This window comes from Glycine max, chromosome 9 (genome assembly GCF_000004515.6).
Source record: "Glycine max cultivar Williams 82 chromosome 9, Glycine_max_v4.0, whole genome shotgun sequence".
NCBI classification, from domain to species: Eukaryota; Viridiplantae; Streptophyta; class Magnoliopsida; order Fabales; family Fabaceae; genus Glycine; species Glycine max.
Window position 1 is genome coordinate 40422895 of NC_038245.2, and position 19770 is coordinate 40442664.

General features: G+C 31.2%; 1 protein-coding gene across 2 annotated transcripts; it reads left to right on the forward strand.

The window, feature by feature from the left end:
- The first annotated feature begins 16266 nt into the window (after nt 1-16266).
- On the forward strand, nt 16267-18101 carry LOC100800718 (protein BASIC PENTACYSTEINE2). Of its 2 annotated transcripts, XM_003534075.4 has the most exons (4): nt 16272-16302; nt 16446-16523; nt 16730-16843; nt 16939-18101. In XM_003534075.4, the coding sequence occupies exon 4, from the start codon at nt 17037-17039 to the stop codon at nt 17883-17885; it is 849 nt and encodes a 282-aa protein (XP_003534123.1). In that variant the 5' UTR covers nt 16272-16302; nt 16446-16523; nt 16730-16843; nt 16939-17036; the 3' UTR covers nt 17886-18101. The 2 variants fall into 2 exon arrangements, with proteins under 2 accessions (XP_003534122.1, XP_003534123.1); XM_003534074.4 differs by lacking the exon at nt 16730-16843 and having other exon boundaries at nt 16267-16302.
- Nucleotides 18102-19770: the final 1669 nt, after the last annotated feature.

Sequence of the window (19770 nt, forward strand, 5' to 3'; positions counted from 1 at the left end):
GAATATCAAATAAGTGTTTGTGATACAGTGAGTATTCTATTATTATTATTACTCGTCTTTAACGCAGGATATCCCAGGGAAATGTTAAACTCTTGTGGTGCTAACAGGTTTTATAAATTGACTTTTTCAATGGATATTATTTCATACACATAGATCTAACTTCTCACTATTTATATAAGAGATATGATTATTTATCAATTATATTACACCTTCTAAGTAAAGAAGTACACTCAAACTAGTACACTATACTGAGATTCATATATTTAAGGAAATAACTTTTTCAAGTTAAACTTAGGTTATTTCATATACAAATATTCAAGAATTGAACTTCTAATTGTATACTTAAAAGAAAAGATATAATTATCTGTCAGCATATGATGCTATCCTAGTACGCTCGAGCTAGCACTGTTTTGGATCTTCGAGATGCGATATATATGATGCTGTGCTATAAGATAGTATTATATATGCATACAATGTTACTAGAACCGATACAAAAAGATGTAGAAAAGCCAAAGTCATGAGCAGCTTAAAGGGGTGGTATATTTGTTTATTTTCGGGGGTGTTACAGCTTTTTTATTCTCTCCTTTTTCCCGTAGGACCACGTGGTTCTTTCGATCTTTCTCCTTCCTAGCCTCAGCATATATATCAGTCTCCACTATTACCTGCTGGTGCACAAAATTGCTGTACAATTATTATGAAAGTGGAAGGGTTATTGCAGTGTCTCATTGGCCGAGGGGACCTATAGTGTAAGTTGGCTGGCTCACTTCACATTAAGTCTAGTAGTGGGTGGGTTGAGTTGAATTGTGTCCGATTTTCAAACCCTTTCTGTTATCAGCCCACTGAATATTCTCCCCCATTCTTGTACGGATCAAATAAGAAAATGAAAAAAAAAGGGTTAAATTAATTAGCATGCTAGATAATTTTTCCAACTCCAGATATGTTAATAATGTTGGATTACAAAGAGTTAAATTACAGACCTATGCAATAGTAATTGTAGTAGTAAAACTACTGTGGAAACTCAAAACTCGTAATAATGCAACTATAGTTGAAGTTCTAGGTCGTAATTTTAAAGTATGGTTTAGTATGAGAAAAAAAAATACTGTTAGTAGGGTGCTAGTTTTGATATGCTTGACACTTCTTGAGAAATGAGCATTCGCCTATATTCATAGGTGAGGGTATTCTATGATTAAAAAAAACTGTTAAAGCAAAAAAAATCATTTCATAAACATTTTCATAGAAATTAAGAAATTGGTTAACCTACTGCAGTTAATAACATTAATTTTGTTAATAATTAATATTATTTTTTCAAAATTACTTTAAAGATCATTGGAACTCATCATTTTACTTTTTTTTACCTAATTACTTAATGATTTATTAATTTTCTCCAATCTTCATATATAAGAGAAAAAATGAGTTTATAACTCTTATTGTTTATTAACTATAAAATTTGTTAAGTAATTTAATGTATTTTGATAAAAAAAATAATAATTAGACAGTAAAAAAGACAAACAAACTTTTCAATAGGGTCGTGTAAACGGAGAGAAATACTAGTACTTAAATATAGATAATTTTTTTCAAAAGAAAAAGGATATAGATACTTCATTAAAAGATTAAATGCAAATATGATATATTATATGCTTCATTTCTTTTTTTGGGTTACGTACATAGAAATGTGAGTTTTTATATTTCAACAAAAGAAATTTCGGGTTCTTGATTATAAATGGCCTTAGAATTAGCACAGCTTAACATTCCGATTAGTTTAACATAGTCGACTCCAGGTTAAACAAAAAAAAAAAAAAAAAAGTAGACTCTGTGGTATCGAAATGCAATCAATCATGCATGTGTGAGATTTGCCAAAATGACAAAACATATATGGTATGCTAGAGGTCCTTACTAAAGATACAATACAGAGCCTAAAAGAAAGGAACGGAAAAGAAAAACTATTGAAGCAAGTTTAATTGAGTTCTATATATGTGCTAACCCAGCACATAAATCCGCTTTTATTTTTTCAGCTTATCAATCATTGCTATGCAGTCACAATGAACTATTCTTCTATTCTTAAACACCAAGCTTCTTGACAAATTTAGGAAATTGATTTTATATACGAAAGTGGCATGTTTCAGAATTTTTATTTTTTTATTTGGTTTTGACAAGTCTTCATATCATTGAGCTTAGCGGATAAAGATGTAGTCAAGAAGAAGAACAATGAGCATTTTACAGGGACCTCACGAAAGATATAATAGAAGGGGGAAAGAGGGTAAAAATAAGAAAAAGAAGGAAAAAGACCCCTCCATAGATACAGCTTTGGTGCACCAAAATTGTCCTGGCTTCACATTGACATTAGCCCGTAAAACTAGGATACCTATTACATTGGGAGCTGAATCCTTCACACAGTCCTAATGGTATATATGAACAAGCCACATATGAAGTTAACATCGATTACTGCATTTTTTTTTCTTTTTATCTAAAAGAAATAGTTAGTAGTTAAAAAATCATTGTTAAAAGTATATGTATTTTTGTAAGTGTAATTTAAATGATCGTTATGTTTCTTATAGGTAACGATTTTTTCACTTAGGCTCACATTATAATAAAAACCGTTGCCTAACTTATGAGGCTAAGTATCACTTTTTAAGACCACTTATAGCTACAATTAAAATGTTTCAGTCACAACTTTATAAATATTGTCAGAAGGTATGTACAACATTTATTCAGTTTCTGGAAAAAGGCGTAGGCAACACTTATTCAAATGTTAAGCTAAGTCCAAACAATGATTTCCAAAATTTGGTATAAACTACCATCTAATCCAATTAAGTGAATTGAGTTACCAATCAAACCTAGTGCCTGTTTTATTGCTTTAAGTAGTTGTTATTAGTAGTATTTGAAATATCTCAATTTATGTTGTATAGGTAGATCAAACCTGTGTAATGAGAGATGAATGTTGTGATACTGATGAGCTTTCAGAATTCAATTTATCTAAAGAAATTTCTATAAAAAAAAAAACCTTATGTAGTGAAAAATAATATATGCACTGTCATAACTCATAGGCATAGTAGGAAGAGAAGGTGGGATAATTTATCTAATAAATACTTTTGTTAAATATTTAACCAATAATTATCACACAACCATTTTTTGGGTAAGTTCAAGATAATTTTTAACTGGAAGCTAAGGACTAATGTCTTGAGGGATTGAGGTCTATTAAAAAAAAGTTAATCTCTCTATAATCATTTTTTCATAGTACAAACCAAGAAATCAAAGCTAGTTACAAAGTTAATATCTGTCAATCATGTCACATAGCATTAGTACCAATTACATAATCATTATTAAATCATATAAGAACTATTTTCAACAATAATTGATGATAAATAATTAAATAGTTGTTAGTTAATTATCAAATAAAAAATGGGAATAAGAAATGATGTGTATTAATTGCTGCATATAAAAAAAACTCTTAAACCATGTAAAATGATTTTATTTAATGTTTTCAATAAATGAAAGTGCAAAGATACACTAGTTTAGAAGTAACATCGTATCGAATTAAATTAAATTAAATATGAGTAATTAATTCAGACTGCATTAAAATTTTGTTATATGGTGCAAGTAAAAGACTTTTAGTATCCATGAAAAGATTTTTTTTTTAGTTTTTAGTATCACGTTATGAATTCTTTTTTTATTCAGCAGACTCAACTCTTCTTGGTACCTATGCTAAATTTATTCCATAAGTATAATTTCCTCTCCATATTGTCTATTATAAATCATTATTACGCAACTGATTATTCATAAATATTTTGACAATGATTTTCAACCATACAAATAATTAAATAGGAAATATTTTTTTGTACACATTGTTATATAAAAAACATCAGTATAAATGTGTATTAATTTTCAAGGTTCTCACCGTTATATGTAAACAATAAAATATTACTCTCATCAATCCAACCTCGCATATCAATAATAGTTATATGTTTTAAGAATGGTTTTGCAACAATTAAATAAAAAAAACTATTAAAAGACTAAAGAAAAAATTTAATAAACTTAAAATAAGTAATTTTAAAACAAATATTTTTTAAGAAAAAAACAAGATTTTCTTCTTAAAAAAAACAAAAAAAAATTAAAGAAAAATAATTTAAACAAACACATAATAAACAGCAGAAAACTGTTTATTTTATTAAAAAAAACATTTTTTTAAAGAAAACTTTATTCAAACGGACAAGTTATCTATTAATTCTATGGTTTAATAATAATTTTCCAGCTTTTGATAATAAAAACAAATATACAATATAGTGTTGTTTGTTTTATGTTTAAGGAAAAAATTATAATTGTTGAGAAGGGAATGAGAAGGAATTAATATTTTTTTCTTGTAAAAAAAATGTCTGATGTCTATTTTATGTTTCAGTAACAGTTTTTGAAATATTAATGACAAAAGTGTTTCCTAAATAAAATTGTAATCTGTCATTACTATAGCTTCCACATGCATATGGAATCTTTATATATCTTGTAGGGATAAGAATAGGGGAAAGCTATAGGGAACTATTTCTTACTTGTTTTGAAATTAGTTTGACGAAGAAAGGACCAAAGAAGAATCTCCCTAGATTTGAAAGGTAAGAATTGTAAACGCATTATGAGCCTTGACTTCTATGCAAAAGGTTTAGAATGATTAAGAATACAGGAAAAAAAATTAAAGGATCGAAAGAAGGACAAAACAAAATGATAGGCTTGGTTATTTGGATCTAGACATGTAGTTATCGTGTTTAGTTATATGTCTTTTTAAATAACCAAACTTTTAAATTAAAGATCCTACATAACAATTAAGGTTGTTTGCCGAGTGCATATATATTTTTTATATATATCAGAAGTATAGATCTAATTTTTCATCAAGAATGTAAGATGAATTCTAAGTAAAAAGACTTGTTCAATGAATCAGTACAACTGATCGGTTGAGAATAATTCAAAACCAATGCAAACGCACTGTATTTTCATAGTGGTTGGCTGTTTTTCGTTGATTTTTTATTTTTTGGTTGTGTGTTTTAAAAAATATTGAGCATTTTTATTTCTATAAGAAACTTATTATAAGAAATATATGTTACTCTTAGTAGTAGGTTTTGCGAGCTTAAAAAATGGTTATATGTAATTAATTTATTTTAACATTTTTTATTTCATGTGCTATACATGTGGGTGAAATTCATTTTGTTAATTCTCATATATGTTTTTTTGAATCCTCTTCTTAACTTGACAACATGATCAATCCAATAAATATAAATCCATTGAATATTTCGCTTTTCCATCACTCAACACGAAAATGATTTAAAGGCAAGAAAATGTGTATCCATCAATCCTATTCTCCTCTTTGTATATTATGAACATCCCAAATAAAATGAGGATTTAGTTCTCCATAATAGTCCACTTTCTTGGCCATTTTCCCACTCCATCCAAAAAGCCTCAGCCGAATGCTAGAGTTATGGCTTTAGTGGGAAAAAAGGGGGGGAGAAAAGTGTTGTGTCTCAAGCAGTTTAGCCGGTAAGTGTAAGATCACGTGGGCCTTCAGTTATTTCACTTTAAGGAGAAAAAGAAAGAAAAGAAGAAAAATGAAAACCAATCAAATTCAGTTAACCAACAACATACACTGAAATGGAATAAATTTCAGTGGTTGGTGATCAGATAAGTCTAGAAAATGGTTGGTTTGATGAGGTAAAGTTTCAACATCTGTTCACATGGAATCACAAGAGTTCTTTTCTTATATATATAAGAAGGATATTTTCCAACCAACAACTGAATATTAATTTCTTTTGAAAAATAAAGACCATAAACTTAAATTTAGTCTCTTGATCTAATAAAATATTTTTTTACACACACTACTAAAAATGAATTCCTAATTTTGTTGGTCACATTTAAGGTTGAGGGAATCTGTACAATTTTGAGGTGTAAATCTAATGGACAGATATGTGTCGTTGTATTATGTACAAAACAAATGAGGCCCAAATAGAGTAATGATCCAAGTCAGTAATTAACCAGCAACACACATATTCATGGGCCCATAGTTTGGAAGGAAGGTGCAAAGGATTCGATGCTCAAAGTCATCATTGTACTGGACCTACTTCATTCAAGTGCTTTCGTACAGTTTTGCATTCGAATGAGGCCTACATTTATTCGTAAATTTTATGGGTTGATGACCCAAAAATCAAAGTGGTCCAAGCATTGGTGTTTTAATTATTTATTTAGTCTTTATAATTTCTAAATTTATATTTTTAGTTTTTATAATTAATATGTGGATATTTTAGTCCCTGAAGTTTAATAAATGAATTTTTTAGCTTTTAAAGTTTATATTTTAATTCTCAAAAGGTCTGTGGTTAATTTTTTTTTAACTGTGTTAGTTAAAAAATTTTAACGGACGTTTCTGTTGAGAATTAAAATATAAACTTCAGGAACTAAAAAATTTACTTATTAATTATATGAATTAAAAAGTATAAGTTTAGAAATTATAGGAACTAAATAGATAATTAAACCTAAAAATAAAAGGAAACTAGGTAATTTTTTTTCTTCTTCAGAATATCATTTTCATTTTCATGCTCAGTCACGGTGATGGATGGGGTATATAACATGTAGCAATTGGAAGATTTTTATTTTCTCTTTTAAAAAATTGTTTGTTATTGTTGTCAAAAGATCATTCATTGAAAATGCTCAATGAACAATATGTGACATTAAAGGAAGAACATTACAAAAGTGAACAACAAATAAACAATAGCAAATGAACACACGCTCTCAAAGCTAAAAAAAAAAATTATATGTTTCATGTTTTAGTTGTTTTACCCCTCCTTTTCTTTTGATAAGTGAAAGGGGGCAGAAAATTTGATTGAACATGCTGGCTTGGATCATTAAAAAAGGGTAAGAAACTTAAGAATCAGGTACAAGAAAATTAGCCTTCATTAAATTTTGGGCTTGGTCAGTCCATTGGAAGTTTCAACACCAAAAAAAATAGAGAATTGTTAAGGTTCCTACACAAAGCCATATACACACATTTGAGAAATGAGAAGCACAAGTTGCCGAAGTAGTTATGGATCGCAAACAACATCAAACTAGTTCACATTTATATATATACAGTACTCAACTTTTGAATCAATGAAAAAGCATCATACTTATCAGCAGGAAGCAACAACGTGAGCCACGGGCTCCATTTGTCTTGCTGTATTTTTTATAATGTTAATATCACTGTCTTATTTAAGCCATACTGCGAATAGTAGTGATAAGTTGTACAACTTTATTCAACACACCGGTTTTATGTATCAAAGAATAACAAAACTATGTAGTGTATATAGTATAAAAAATACACCATATAAATATGGCATTATTATTAAAGAATAGAAGACCTGGATGTTGGGTTTTTTGGGTTTCCTTCTTATGTAGAGTAATGACTCAAATGAGAAAGTCTATTTTGTCTCACTTCTTTAAGTAGAGAGGGGTCAGATTAGAGACTGAGAGAGAGACTCATTTGTGAGAAAAAAAAACAGTTATAAAACATTGAAAGAGAAAGGAGAGGAAAAATCATTGTGATTTTCATACATCCACCAAAGAGTTTTTTCAGATTACAATTGTGGATTCGTTCACTGTTGGATCAGGCTGCTTTTTAGACACCAGGTTCTACACATGTGATACGTTAAATTATCTGGTTGGATTGTCAAAACGATATTTGGAAAGGGAGATAAGTGTTTCGCATTCTCTGCTCTGCATTTTGGGATTTCATCTTCTTGTCTCTTTATTGTAAGCATTGATACTTTGTTTTGATTTGACTGTTTGTAACACGTTTCAGTGCACTTGTTGGAGACTCTCTTGTACCTTTATTGATTATAGTGAAGTTATTTCTTTGGTCTGGATGACCCGTGGTTTTTACCCTTGCATTGAGGGGGTTTTTCACGTTAAACAAATTGTGTCTCTTATGTGATCTTGATTTCTATTTTGCGCTTTATATTTTATTGGTGTTCCTCACAGGTTCTTACAAGTTTGGGGGAATTTATTTTTGCTGCCTATTGCTCCGTTATTGAGTTTGTTATTGTGTTGGTCTGTTTTCCCCATCAGAGTGGTATCAGAGCTCTTTGGTTAAGGGGTTGTTTCTTTGCTTGCTTGAACGATAGAGACACATATGAAGATGGTATCCTTGAGAGGAGCAAACTATCACTTTTGGAATGACAAGATGAAGGACTCTCTATTTGTGAAGAATATGCATCTTTCGGTCTTTAGCACACAGAAGCCAAATTCTATGTCTGATGAAGAGTGAGGTTTTAAACATAAACATGTATGTGGTTTTATTAGACACTTTGTAGATGAACACATTTATAATCTTATTTCTCATGAGACACATGTGGAAACTATGTGGCAAACTCTTGAGTCCTTGTATGCTTCTAAATTAGGGAACAATAAATTGTACCTATTGAAAAACTTTGTTGAATTGAAGTACAAGGACGGAACTCCATTTATTGAGCACTTGAGTGAATGTCAAGGACGTGGTGATTAGTTGTCAACCGCAGATATCAACTTTGATGATGATGTGTTGGGATTGTTCCTATTAATAATCTACTTGATTCGTGGGAGATATTTCGAGTTCCATGATTAGTGCTACCCCCAATGGTATTATTCCTTTGCAAATGGAAAAGACTAGTGCTCTTAATAAAAGGATGAGAAGGAAGGCGCAAGGTACTTCTTCTCAGTCAGAGGTGCTTGTTATTGAAAACAGGGGGAAAAGCTAGAAGAAGATGATGAAGGGTGATAGAGACGAGAGCAGGAGCAAGTCTAGGTCCAGTACAAGAATGTTGAGTGCCATTATTGTCACAGAACATGGAATATCTAGAGGGATTATTTTCTGTAGAAGAAGGAGAATAAAGACAAGAAGGGTAAGCAAAACGAGAAGGATCATGATGATGATCGTGTGACTACTACTACTAGTGATGATCTTGTTATTCTCTATGACCTTGATTCGCTTAATCGTGTATCTGATGAGAGCATGTGGATAATTGATAGTGGTGTTACACTGCATGTTACAGTCATAAATGAGTTCTTCACATCTTACACTCCAGGTAATTTTGGAGTCTTGAAGATGGGTAATGATGGTGTGTCCAAGGTGATTGGTGTTGGTAATGTTTGTTTGCAAAACAACATGGGAATGCAGTTGTTACTTAGAGGAATAAAACATGCTCCAGATGTCCGCTTTAATTTGATCTCTATAAAGGTAGTTGATGATGCTGGTTATGATAACCATTTTGGTTTTGGAAAGTGGAAACTCACCAAGGGTAACTTGGTTGTGGCCAAGGGGGAGAAATTTTAAAAGTTGTATTGGACGAAAGCTTTGGTTGCTAGAGACTATGTGAATGTTATGGATATGGAGGCATCTTTGTGGCATCGAAGGCTTATTCATATCAGTGAGAAGGGGTTGAATTGTTTAGCCAAGAAGGATATGCTTCCAGGATTGAAGAATGCATATTTAGAGAAATGTTCACATTACATGGTTGGTAAGCAAACCAAAGTATCCTTCAAGAAGCATCTTCCCCCAGAAAATCTGAGTTTCTTGAATTGGTTTATTCAGATGTTTGTGGCCCTTTGAAGGTGAAATCCTTTAGTGGTGCACTTTATTTTGTTGCCTTCATTGATGAATGTTCCAGGAAACTTTGGGTCTATGCTTTGAAGACAAAAGACCAAGTTCTTGAGAAGTTCAAGGAGTTTCATGTCTTAGTTGAGAGGCAGTCAGGAAAGAAGCTGAAACGCATTTGTACTGATAATGGTGGTGAGTATTGTGAACCATTTGATGTCTACTACAAGCAGCATGACATTGCTCATGAGAAAACTCCTCAACTGAATGGTTTGGCAGAGAGGATGAACAGGACATTGATTGAGAGAGTGAGATGTATGCTCTCTGAAACAAAGTTACCCAAGCACTTTTGGGGTGAGGCACTATACACGACAATGCATTTTATCAATCTTAGTCCTGTTGTTGCTTTGAATAGTGAGGTGCCAAACAAAATTTGGTTTGGCAACAATGTGAAGTATGATCACTTAAGAGTTTTTGGCTGCAAGGCTTTTGTGCATGTTCTAAAGGATGAGAGATCCAAGTTGGATGCAAAGTCAAAGCAATGTATCTTCATTGGTTATGATGAGAATGAATTTGGTTACAGGTTCTATGATCCTGTTAAGAAGAAGCTTGTTAGAAGCCGTGATGTGAAATTCATGAAAAACCGAACCATTGAAGACATTGATAAGGTGAAAAAGTTTACACCTAAGGAAGACAATGGTGTGGCTGATTTTGAACCAGTTCAGCTTTCTATTCAAAATCTAAATATTGATGTTTAGAGTGATGTTGGTGCCCAGCAACTTGGAGATGAGGTAGATGTTCCTGCTACTGATGATGAAGAGGAACATGACATGTCACAAGATGAAAATCTTGGTGATGCTACCGAACCACCTCAAGTTCAACTCAGGAGTTCCAACAGGGAGAGACAACCTTCTAGGAGGTATTCTACTAATGAGTATGTGATCCTAACAAATGATGGAGAACCTAGGTGCTTTTGAGAGGCCATGGAAAGTGAAGAAAAGAGAAAGTGGTTGGATACAATGAAGTTTGAAGCTTGTTGTGAGATCGCCGATTTGGCGGTCACCTCTACATAATTGTGAGGGGGAGATTTGTTGGGTTTTTTGGGCTCCATTCCTATATGGAGTAAAGGTCCAAATGAGAATGTCCATTTTTTCTCACTTATTTAAGTAGAGAGAGGTCAGATTAGGGAGAGAAAAAGACTCATTTGTGAGGGGAAAATAGTTACAAAACATTGAGAGAGAAAGGAGAAGGAAAATTATTATGATTTTTGCACACCCACCAAAGAGTGTTTTTCATATTGCAATTGCGGATTCGTTTACCATTGGATCAGACTGCTTTTTGGACACCAGGTTCTATACACGTGATACGTCAAATTGTCTAGATGAATTGTTAAAATGATATCTGGAAAGGGAGATAAGTATTTCACATTCTCTGCTCTGCATTTTGGGGTTTCATCTTCTTGTCTCTCTATTGTAAGCATTGATGCTTTGTTTTGATTTGGCTGTTTGTAGCACGTTTCAGTGCACTTGTTGGAGACTCTCTTGTACCCTTGTTGATTATAGTGGAGTTATTTCTTTAGTCTAGATGACCCGTGGTTTTTACCCTTGCATTGAGGGATTTTCCACGTTAAACAAATTGTGTCTCTTGTGTGCTCTTGATTTTTATTTTGCGCTCTATATTTTATTAGTGCTACTCATAGGTTCTTGCAAGTTTAGGAGAGTTTATTTCTACTGCTTACTGCTCTGTTATTGAGTTTGTTATTGTGTTGGTCTGTTTTTCCATCAGTGGAGTGGCTCCATTCTTTTTGTGTCCAACGAATCAACTATGTGCACAAAATGGTCTATCCTTTTTGAATTACGTCTTTTGATTTCCATTTGGATTGGATTGGATAGGATATCATCAGCTAGCAATTTTTCTGTAGTACCATGACCAATTAAGAACATATTCTTTAATTAAGATTCAAAACATGTTGGTATGGAAGTGTCATCTCATTGAAGAGCATGTTTAGTTTGTTTTCATCAAATCAGTTTGTGTAGTTTCACATGAGCAATTGGTCAATTGATAACTATAAAATCAGAGTTAATTTGATAGTCAATTTTGGCTAATAATGATTGTAATTTCTTCACTTTACTATTATTTTTAATGAAATAATAAAGAAATTAACATCTTTGATATTTTTTTATTAGTAGAAGTCAAAAGAAGAAGATTTCAAGTGTTTTAGAGGAAAATTGATGTAAAAACTGAAGAAAAAACCTTGAAGAAGAGTTGGAAAAATTGGACAGCTCACTCGGCGCACGATCTAGGCTTAATGCGCACTCTCACTTAGCGGACAAGTTCAAGCTTATCGCGTAGTCTCGCTCAACTCGCAACCCAGGTTTTGTGCGAAGAAGGCCCACAAGAAAGCCTAAAGGCGCGCTTAGTGCGAAAACTCGTGCTAAGCGTGAAGTCAGCTTGAAAAATAAGTTATCTTAGGCCTATAAAAGGAGTAGGAGGCGGAAAAGACACACCGAGTCTCAGAGTTCTTTAGTGAAGAAATCCAAAGCCTGAGCTTCTCCCTTGGGGAAAACTCTCTTTCTTTAGTCATTTCTCCCTTTCTTGCTTCTAGTCATCTAGCCCCTTCTTCCATGCATATTAGTCCCTAAAGTGTAAAATCTCTCATGGCTATTAAAGGCTAAATCCCTTTTATTGGGAGCCTAGAGGCCTAACTCTTGTAATGTAACTCTGTCTATTATCTATTTAATGCAATTCTGTTTCTATTATTCTTCTATGTGCTTTTCTGTTATTATGACCTGATCATTCATATAATGTTTAGAGGGTAATGCATTGAAAAATAGTTATTCTCTAAAGAACTGAGGAAGGGTATCTAAATAAATTCATTGCTAGAAATAGATTGACATTTGTTTTGCCTACTAATTTTTGCATATCTTATCTTAATGTGATTTGTTATCTTTATCTCTGACAAAGAAATTTGGAAGAAAATGATAAATAAATTAAACTCTTGGTACGGGAAACCAAAAATAGAGTATCTTAATAGATGTGGGTAGAAACATAGATTTCATTAGATAGAAAAAATCTTTTACATTACATTACAAGTAGTTTTGACATACTAGACCTCAACATTATCACATCTTGACTTCTTCTTTTTGTATTTAAATTATTATTTATTTTTCTTGTTATCCTTTTCTTTGTCTTACTCTAAATTTCACACTTCTAATTCCTTATCTTTTCTTTTTCTATTCCTTCTCATTGCTTAATAATTGGGCTTGTATCACCTAAGTATAACCAAAATTTATGTGGATTCGATATTTGAATTTTTATTTTAATTTTTAATACTTGTAATATAATTGATATACTTGACAATGAATTAACATTAATCCTATCATAAAATGTAAAAGCATTGCCTAAACTATTGTTCCCAACTTGAGGGAGATATTAGAGATTAGAAATCAGTTATTTGATCATAGTTTATGTTAGTATGTAATCAGTTATTTTATCTGATTTAAAACCTTCCTAAACATTCCCGCGGAGATTGAAGCTAATTAATCAATGAATATTGCAATTCTCTGCGAGCAGTGAGCCACTACCAACATTTTATCTTTACTTTGTCCATCAAATTAATCATTTAATTATATGACCCAGACAATCGAAAACCATACTGCATACCCCATTTCTAAGTTTTTTGCATGATCCTGTAATATGTATTCAGACCCCCAAACTGCATGGAATCATAATTAGTGTTAGTACCAGACGTGAAAAATTCAAGGCATTACACCGCTAACTCACTCTATTTTTTTTATAAAATACTTTTTTTAAATTAAAAATTGATGTTATTTTGGTGTAACAGTTTGAGTCCTTTTTGAAGAACTTCTCATCTTTCATTAGTATCAATGAATAACTACAAGTAACATGGTGAAAGACACATTGGATATCGTTATTTATGGTAGTGACACATTTTTTATTTCCACCCATTTAATCAAGCATGTTCAATTTATTTAAGAGGAATGTTAGAGTTACACTATTTCACACTATCTTACACGCACTTCCTCCTATTAGTCTACGTCAACTAATTTTTTTGAACCTTATTTGTTTATGGAAGTGTGTTTAAGAGAATGTGTCTATCTTAGCATTCCTCATTTATTCAATATTTGAGTGTCACTGAAATAAAATAAAATAAAAATAGTTTTCGAAGTTGGAGCTAGGATTGCATATAAATATCAAACCAATTAAACTATTTAACATTTTTAAAATAATAAAAATAAAAGAAATACCAGACATAATTATTAAGAAACACTGGACTGTTTAAAAATAAGAATACAACATTTAATATATAATATATATTATTTAAAATATAAAGTTGTTAAAATTTTCAGCTAGTTAAAATATTTAACAAAAATATATTAAATATTTCTTAACAAATAAAAAGTTAAGCATTGACTTTTTTTTTGTTTGTTTTATTTTATGAAAGTAGAAGTGAAAAAAGTGAAAAGTGCAAATTATAATCTCTCTGACAAGTGACAACATAAGAGAACGAAACTGCGAAGAGGAAACAAATCTAGCGTGGCATAAGAGGCGAGATTTCCGGTAGCTTGGGTGCTAGGTTTTTTAAACACAAGGTTTAAATTTCCTTTCTATCAGTAAATACGTAGTTTGTTTTTTTAGTTCAGTAGATATTTTTCATTGTAATTCCTATAATATTTAAACTTCCTTTTTTCTCAAAAAAAAATTAAACTTCTTTTTTTTTGTCCTTATGTTATTTATCTTCAAGTAAGGTTAATTGAATAATTGTTAATTCTATACTATAATTTTTTTACGTGACAACATTAGATAAAGTCATGTAACACTTTCATAATCTATTACAAATAATCTATTAAAATATAAAATATTCTTGCTAATAAAAATCTCAACGACATTAATAAAAAAATAATGAATAGTAATATTTTTATTGAAAATACATTAGAAATTATGGTAATAATTCATGTATAACACTTTCCCATAAGAAAATCATTTTTATTTCTTTAACTAATATTTATAGGTACTGTAAAGATTCTCCACAAATAAGTTCCTATCCCTCAACAAATATTTCACTTTTGTTCCAAAACTTGGGATTTAGTCAATTATTTAAGATGAATAAATTTGTAAAATAAGAAAAATAAAAAAATATTTACTATTGTTTTTAAATTAATTAATAAAATTTAATTTAATTTAATAATAAATGCATCCTTGTTTATTGTTAAACATGTGAATCAAATAATAATTTTTTTCCAATTTAATAATAACTTTAAATTTAAATCTTAAACATTTAATGAACTAAATATTTAGAAGAAAAATTTTAATATTTATAATGATGATTCTATCTTATTTGATTAAAAAATACCTACATGTGTATTTTAGGATACTCTTATAAAAAAGAGTCTAACTCAGATGATGAAAGTTAATTGAGTATTATATGCTTATTATTATAAATTTTTTAATACTTATTTTTTATTTTTATAAAAAAAAATATTAAAATATATTTTATTCTTTATATTTAGTGAATGTAGAAGTATTAAATGTGAAATGTGCAATGAGGTTAACTGGACAGCCCCAAGGTCCCAATGCTGTAATTGTATTGTGCTTAGTGCTTTGGGAACTCCACCAGCCCAGCCTGTTGCCAGTGGCTGCTATCAATGACTTCACGATGGCCAAAAATCTTTTCGGATACATCAAGTGCTAATAATCTTATAAAATTAAATGTAATAGTAAATTACAATAAAATAGAATCAAATGATCATTTCCAGTTCAATTTTGACAGAATAAAAACATTACAATAGTTCTGGATATTTTATTTTAAAACTTTTTACAACTTGAAATTTGTTCGTCTTATAAAAAATTTAGAGATGATAATGCACTTATCATAATAACAATGTTTTTGTTTTGTTCATCTTTCCAAATATATTTAAACATTCTTAAGAGAGCTTTTGAAATTAAATACAGAAAATATTTATTTTCGCTTCTTTTTGTTTATTATATAAAAAATTACAAAAAATCATTTTAATAAATTTATTATAAATAAAAATGTTATATTTTAAAATAAAAATATCTATTCTTGTATTATAAATTGGCATGTACAATTTGGAGAATAGTATCCTCCGTACAATTTAAATTATTTATTATAATTTAAAATATAGTATATATTTAAAAATATTTATTTATCATAAATTTTAATTATAAGATAATTTTTATATTTTAATTTTTTTGTTAATTATTAATTTTGTTACAGAAAAAAAACAGCGCACAAGCTTAACTTAAAATACACAAATATATTAGTATTAGCATTCATTAAATATTTATTCCCATTTGTTCATTTTTTTAACAATTCCAATTTTCAAATTTTGAGTATTAAGCAGATATAAAATTAACGACAGGTTACATCAAGAAGCATATCCTCTATATATTCTTATTAACTTAGAATTACAACCCAGAATTCATTAGTAGCCAGGTTTTTAATTTCATTAATCTATTACCAAAGTTGGCAAAGTACACTTGTATATTATTCAATAACTTATTATTATATTAAATTAGTTGGCAAAGTACACTTGTATATTATTCAATAATTTATTATTATATTAAATTGGAAATTTGACTTATCATGCTAATGTCTGTAATGTATATCGTACGAAAATGATAAACAAATCAAAACACATTTAAAATGGGGCAATTCGCAGTGGAAGAGGAAAGTGTCGTGCTACTAGGTAAATAATTATTTATGCTATGCTGACTGAGTATTGGTCTCAGCAATTTGCACATTTTGCATTTGAAAACATTATTTAAAATATTACTTTAATATTAGAATCTCATAAATGCTTTTTTTGTTTTTTTTAAATGTTGAGATTAGATTTTAAGATGGCGTGCAGACATTTTTGTTCCTTTGCTCTCTTCATTTTCCATTCGTAGACGCCAAGAACCCTAACAGGTACTGCCCCTTCTCGCTCAGCTCAAACATTCTCGTACCCTCTTATTTTTTCTTCAAATCATTACATGGGTTCACATCAAAATCTCTTTTTTTTTTTCGCCCCCATTTTCACACTTTCATTTTAATCTTAGATGTTGTTGTTCTGTTTAGTTTTTGGCTCAAAGATCTGATTTTTTTGCTCTTTTTTATGCTAAAATGGATCTTAGATCAAAACCCAGAAGCTGAAATCTTTGGGGTATGAGGTTTTGCTTGTGTGCATTTATGGGATTTGTGTAATTTATCCCCTTTTCTGGTTTGACTTTATTTGAGCTGAAACAAAGGTGAGTTTTTAGGTCAGACAATTACATTTTGTTTTTTTTTTCTTTTTCTATTTTGCATATTAATTGCTGTGTTTTGAATTGTGTTGGTTTGTTAGGAGAATGCAATGGAGTTGGATCATTTGTGAGGATATTTAACATAGTGTACATTCACTACATTGTGTTCCTGTAATTATTTTCATCAGTTGGTGTTGTGATGGATGGTGATAATGGTCTTAACATACGTAATTGGGGTTACTATGAACCCGCCACGTCGTTCAAGAGCCACCTGGGGCTGCAACTGATGTCATCCATGCCGGAAAAACCTCTAATTGGAGGGCGCAATGCTGCGGTTTTAGCAGGCACTAATGGAGCATTTCACCATAGGGACATTGGTGGTATGCCCCAAGCTACATACCCTATGGAATACATGAGGGATGCATGGATTAGTCAGAGAGACAAATATATGAATATGATACCTACAAATCATAACTATGGTGGTATTCCGGAGACATCTTCAGCACATCAAATTCAAATGATTCAAGCTCCGGAATTGCCAAAGGAAGAAAAGCCAGTGGAAGAAGCACCTGTCGTCGAGAAGGCAAACGGAACTCGTAAGAAAAGACAGGGGCCCAAGGTTCCCAAATCTCCCAGGGCTAAGAAGCCAAAGATGGGGCCTCGTGCACCAAAGGATGAGAATGCTCCCTCAGTTCAACGTGCAAGGGTTCCAAAGAAAACTACTGAAATTGTAATAAACGGAATTGATATGGATATTTCTAGTATTCCAGTTCCTGTTTGTTCATGCACTGGAGTGCACCAACAGTGTTATAAATGGGGCTCTGGCGGTTGGCAGTCTGCATGTTGCACGACAGGGATGTCAGTGTATCCTTTGCCTATGAGTACCAAGCGGCGTGGTGCTAGGATAGCTGGAAGGAAAATGAGTATAGGAGCATTTAAGAAAGTGTTAGAGAAACTTGCAGCTGAGGGTTATAACTTTTCTAATCCGATTGATTTGAGGACTTATTGGGCAAAACATGGCACCAACAAGTTTGTCACCATTAGGTAGGTCTATTCTATTGTCAACTGGCTTCATGTTCCTTTCTGCCTGTTTGTCATGTATATATTTATTTGTGTATTTGGCCTGAGACTGAGGCTTCTTAGATGGTTTGTAGTACAACAATTTTCAAAGTCACAAGACATTTCCTGTTCTCCTCTAACTCTTCCTATGTTGTTATCTTCACTTCTTTGGATTTAGTACTTGGGAATTCAATCATTTGGTTAATTGGTTGGTTCTGATAGGGAACTAGCGGATGGCATTTTGTTTTATTAATATTTAGAAGTAAAATTTTATCCATTCATGAAACTACTGGTGTTTGAACATTACATCGATTTCCTTTTTACTTCCAACTAAATATGAGTGCTGTTGTTTAGCATTATACTCCATTCTCTTCTCTGTTGTGTAATTAAGATATGCCTATTTTAATGACCTGTGAAGGCTGGGTTGTACTTGGAAACACCACCCACATGCACACACACCATTAGTTGCAATGTGTTTCTAGATGGTCTGATTGCATGAATGATTCATCTTGTCTTTGAAGAAATTGACAGGTTTGAATTGGTAAAAGCAATATTTAGTGTTCTTTCAAAATATTTTCCCCTTATACTGTTTTTCTTTCTATAATGAATAACACTACTCTGCTTCCGAGCATTGTTAGTTCAGCGATTTAATTGCTGAATCATTTAGCAGTTCAGTTTTTAGAGAAGCAGGTTTATCGAACATCGAGTGAAGGTAAGATGGTTGTGAATTGTCATTGTGGTAGAACTTTTTATGCATCCCTGATAATTGAATAAAAATGAAAATTGAGTGAAGGTAAGATGGTTGTGAATTGTCATTGTGGTAGAATTTTTTATGCATCCCTGATTATTGAATAAAAATGAAAAATTAAGAAAATCATGGCTTGTATTAGCAAGTTAAAAGCATTTTTATGCATGCTTTATGCTCTTTGACAAGTTGTTAGAATAGTGGAGTCGGTTCCAACTAAGTATGAAAAAAATTGTGGCCTGTTACTGTTACATGAAAATAGTAATATTATGAGTCTAATCTATGAATGTGAAATTTGATGTTAGAGGTACATGGTCTCACTTTTGGTTGTCAATAAACCAGAAAAAAAAAGAAGAGAAATTGTAGGTTGACATGTTCCTCAAATAGGAAGTTGAGAAAGAATGTAGTAGGGCAAGTAAAAGGCTGGGTTGAAAGGGAATGAAATGATGCAGCATAGAGTAGACAAGTGAGGAATGTAACAATCTCTATGTAGACTCTTGCCAGAGTTGTATGTTGCTGTGCATAGGCATTTATGGTATTGACATGTTCCACATTACTAGTTGGTGATTGTTAATAATGGTTGTCATATGTTTCCTTTGCTAGTTTATAGTAGCATATAAAGTTGAGATAATGTGCACTTCTGAGAAGTAAAATAACATCTTGTAAACACTCAACATCTTATAGCAACAGTTTGAAATCTTATCACTCACCCGACTTTTTTGTTTTTTTGTTTTAAAAATATCTTTGACAGAAATATATTTCTGTTGTGTTAATTCTTTTAAAAAAAAATTAACAATGAGGAAATGCTGTTACATTTTTTATACAACATAAAGTATGCAACTAACAGATGAGAGTCTTTGCTATTGTAAGGGTGTGTGGTCAAGTGCAGGATGTTAAAGTAGTAGAAGATACTGTTTTGTTCAACTTTGGGAAGACTAGCATGAAAATTAAAACCTTGAATAATAGTACCCAAATTTTCATAAATTAAGTCTGATAAATGTAAACCAAGTTTACCTAAAACTCCATTGTTCCAGGTTTTGATTTGTGCTATACCTGAAACGAGGGATGGTAAAATACAAGACTTGGTGCCCATTAGGTTTAACAACAAACTTTTAATTTCTCATATTTA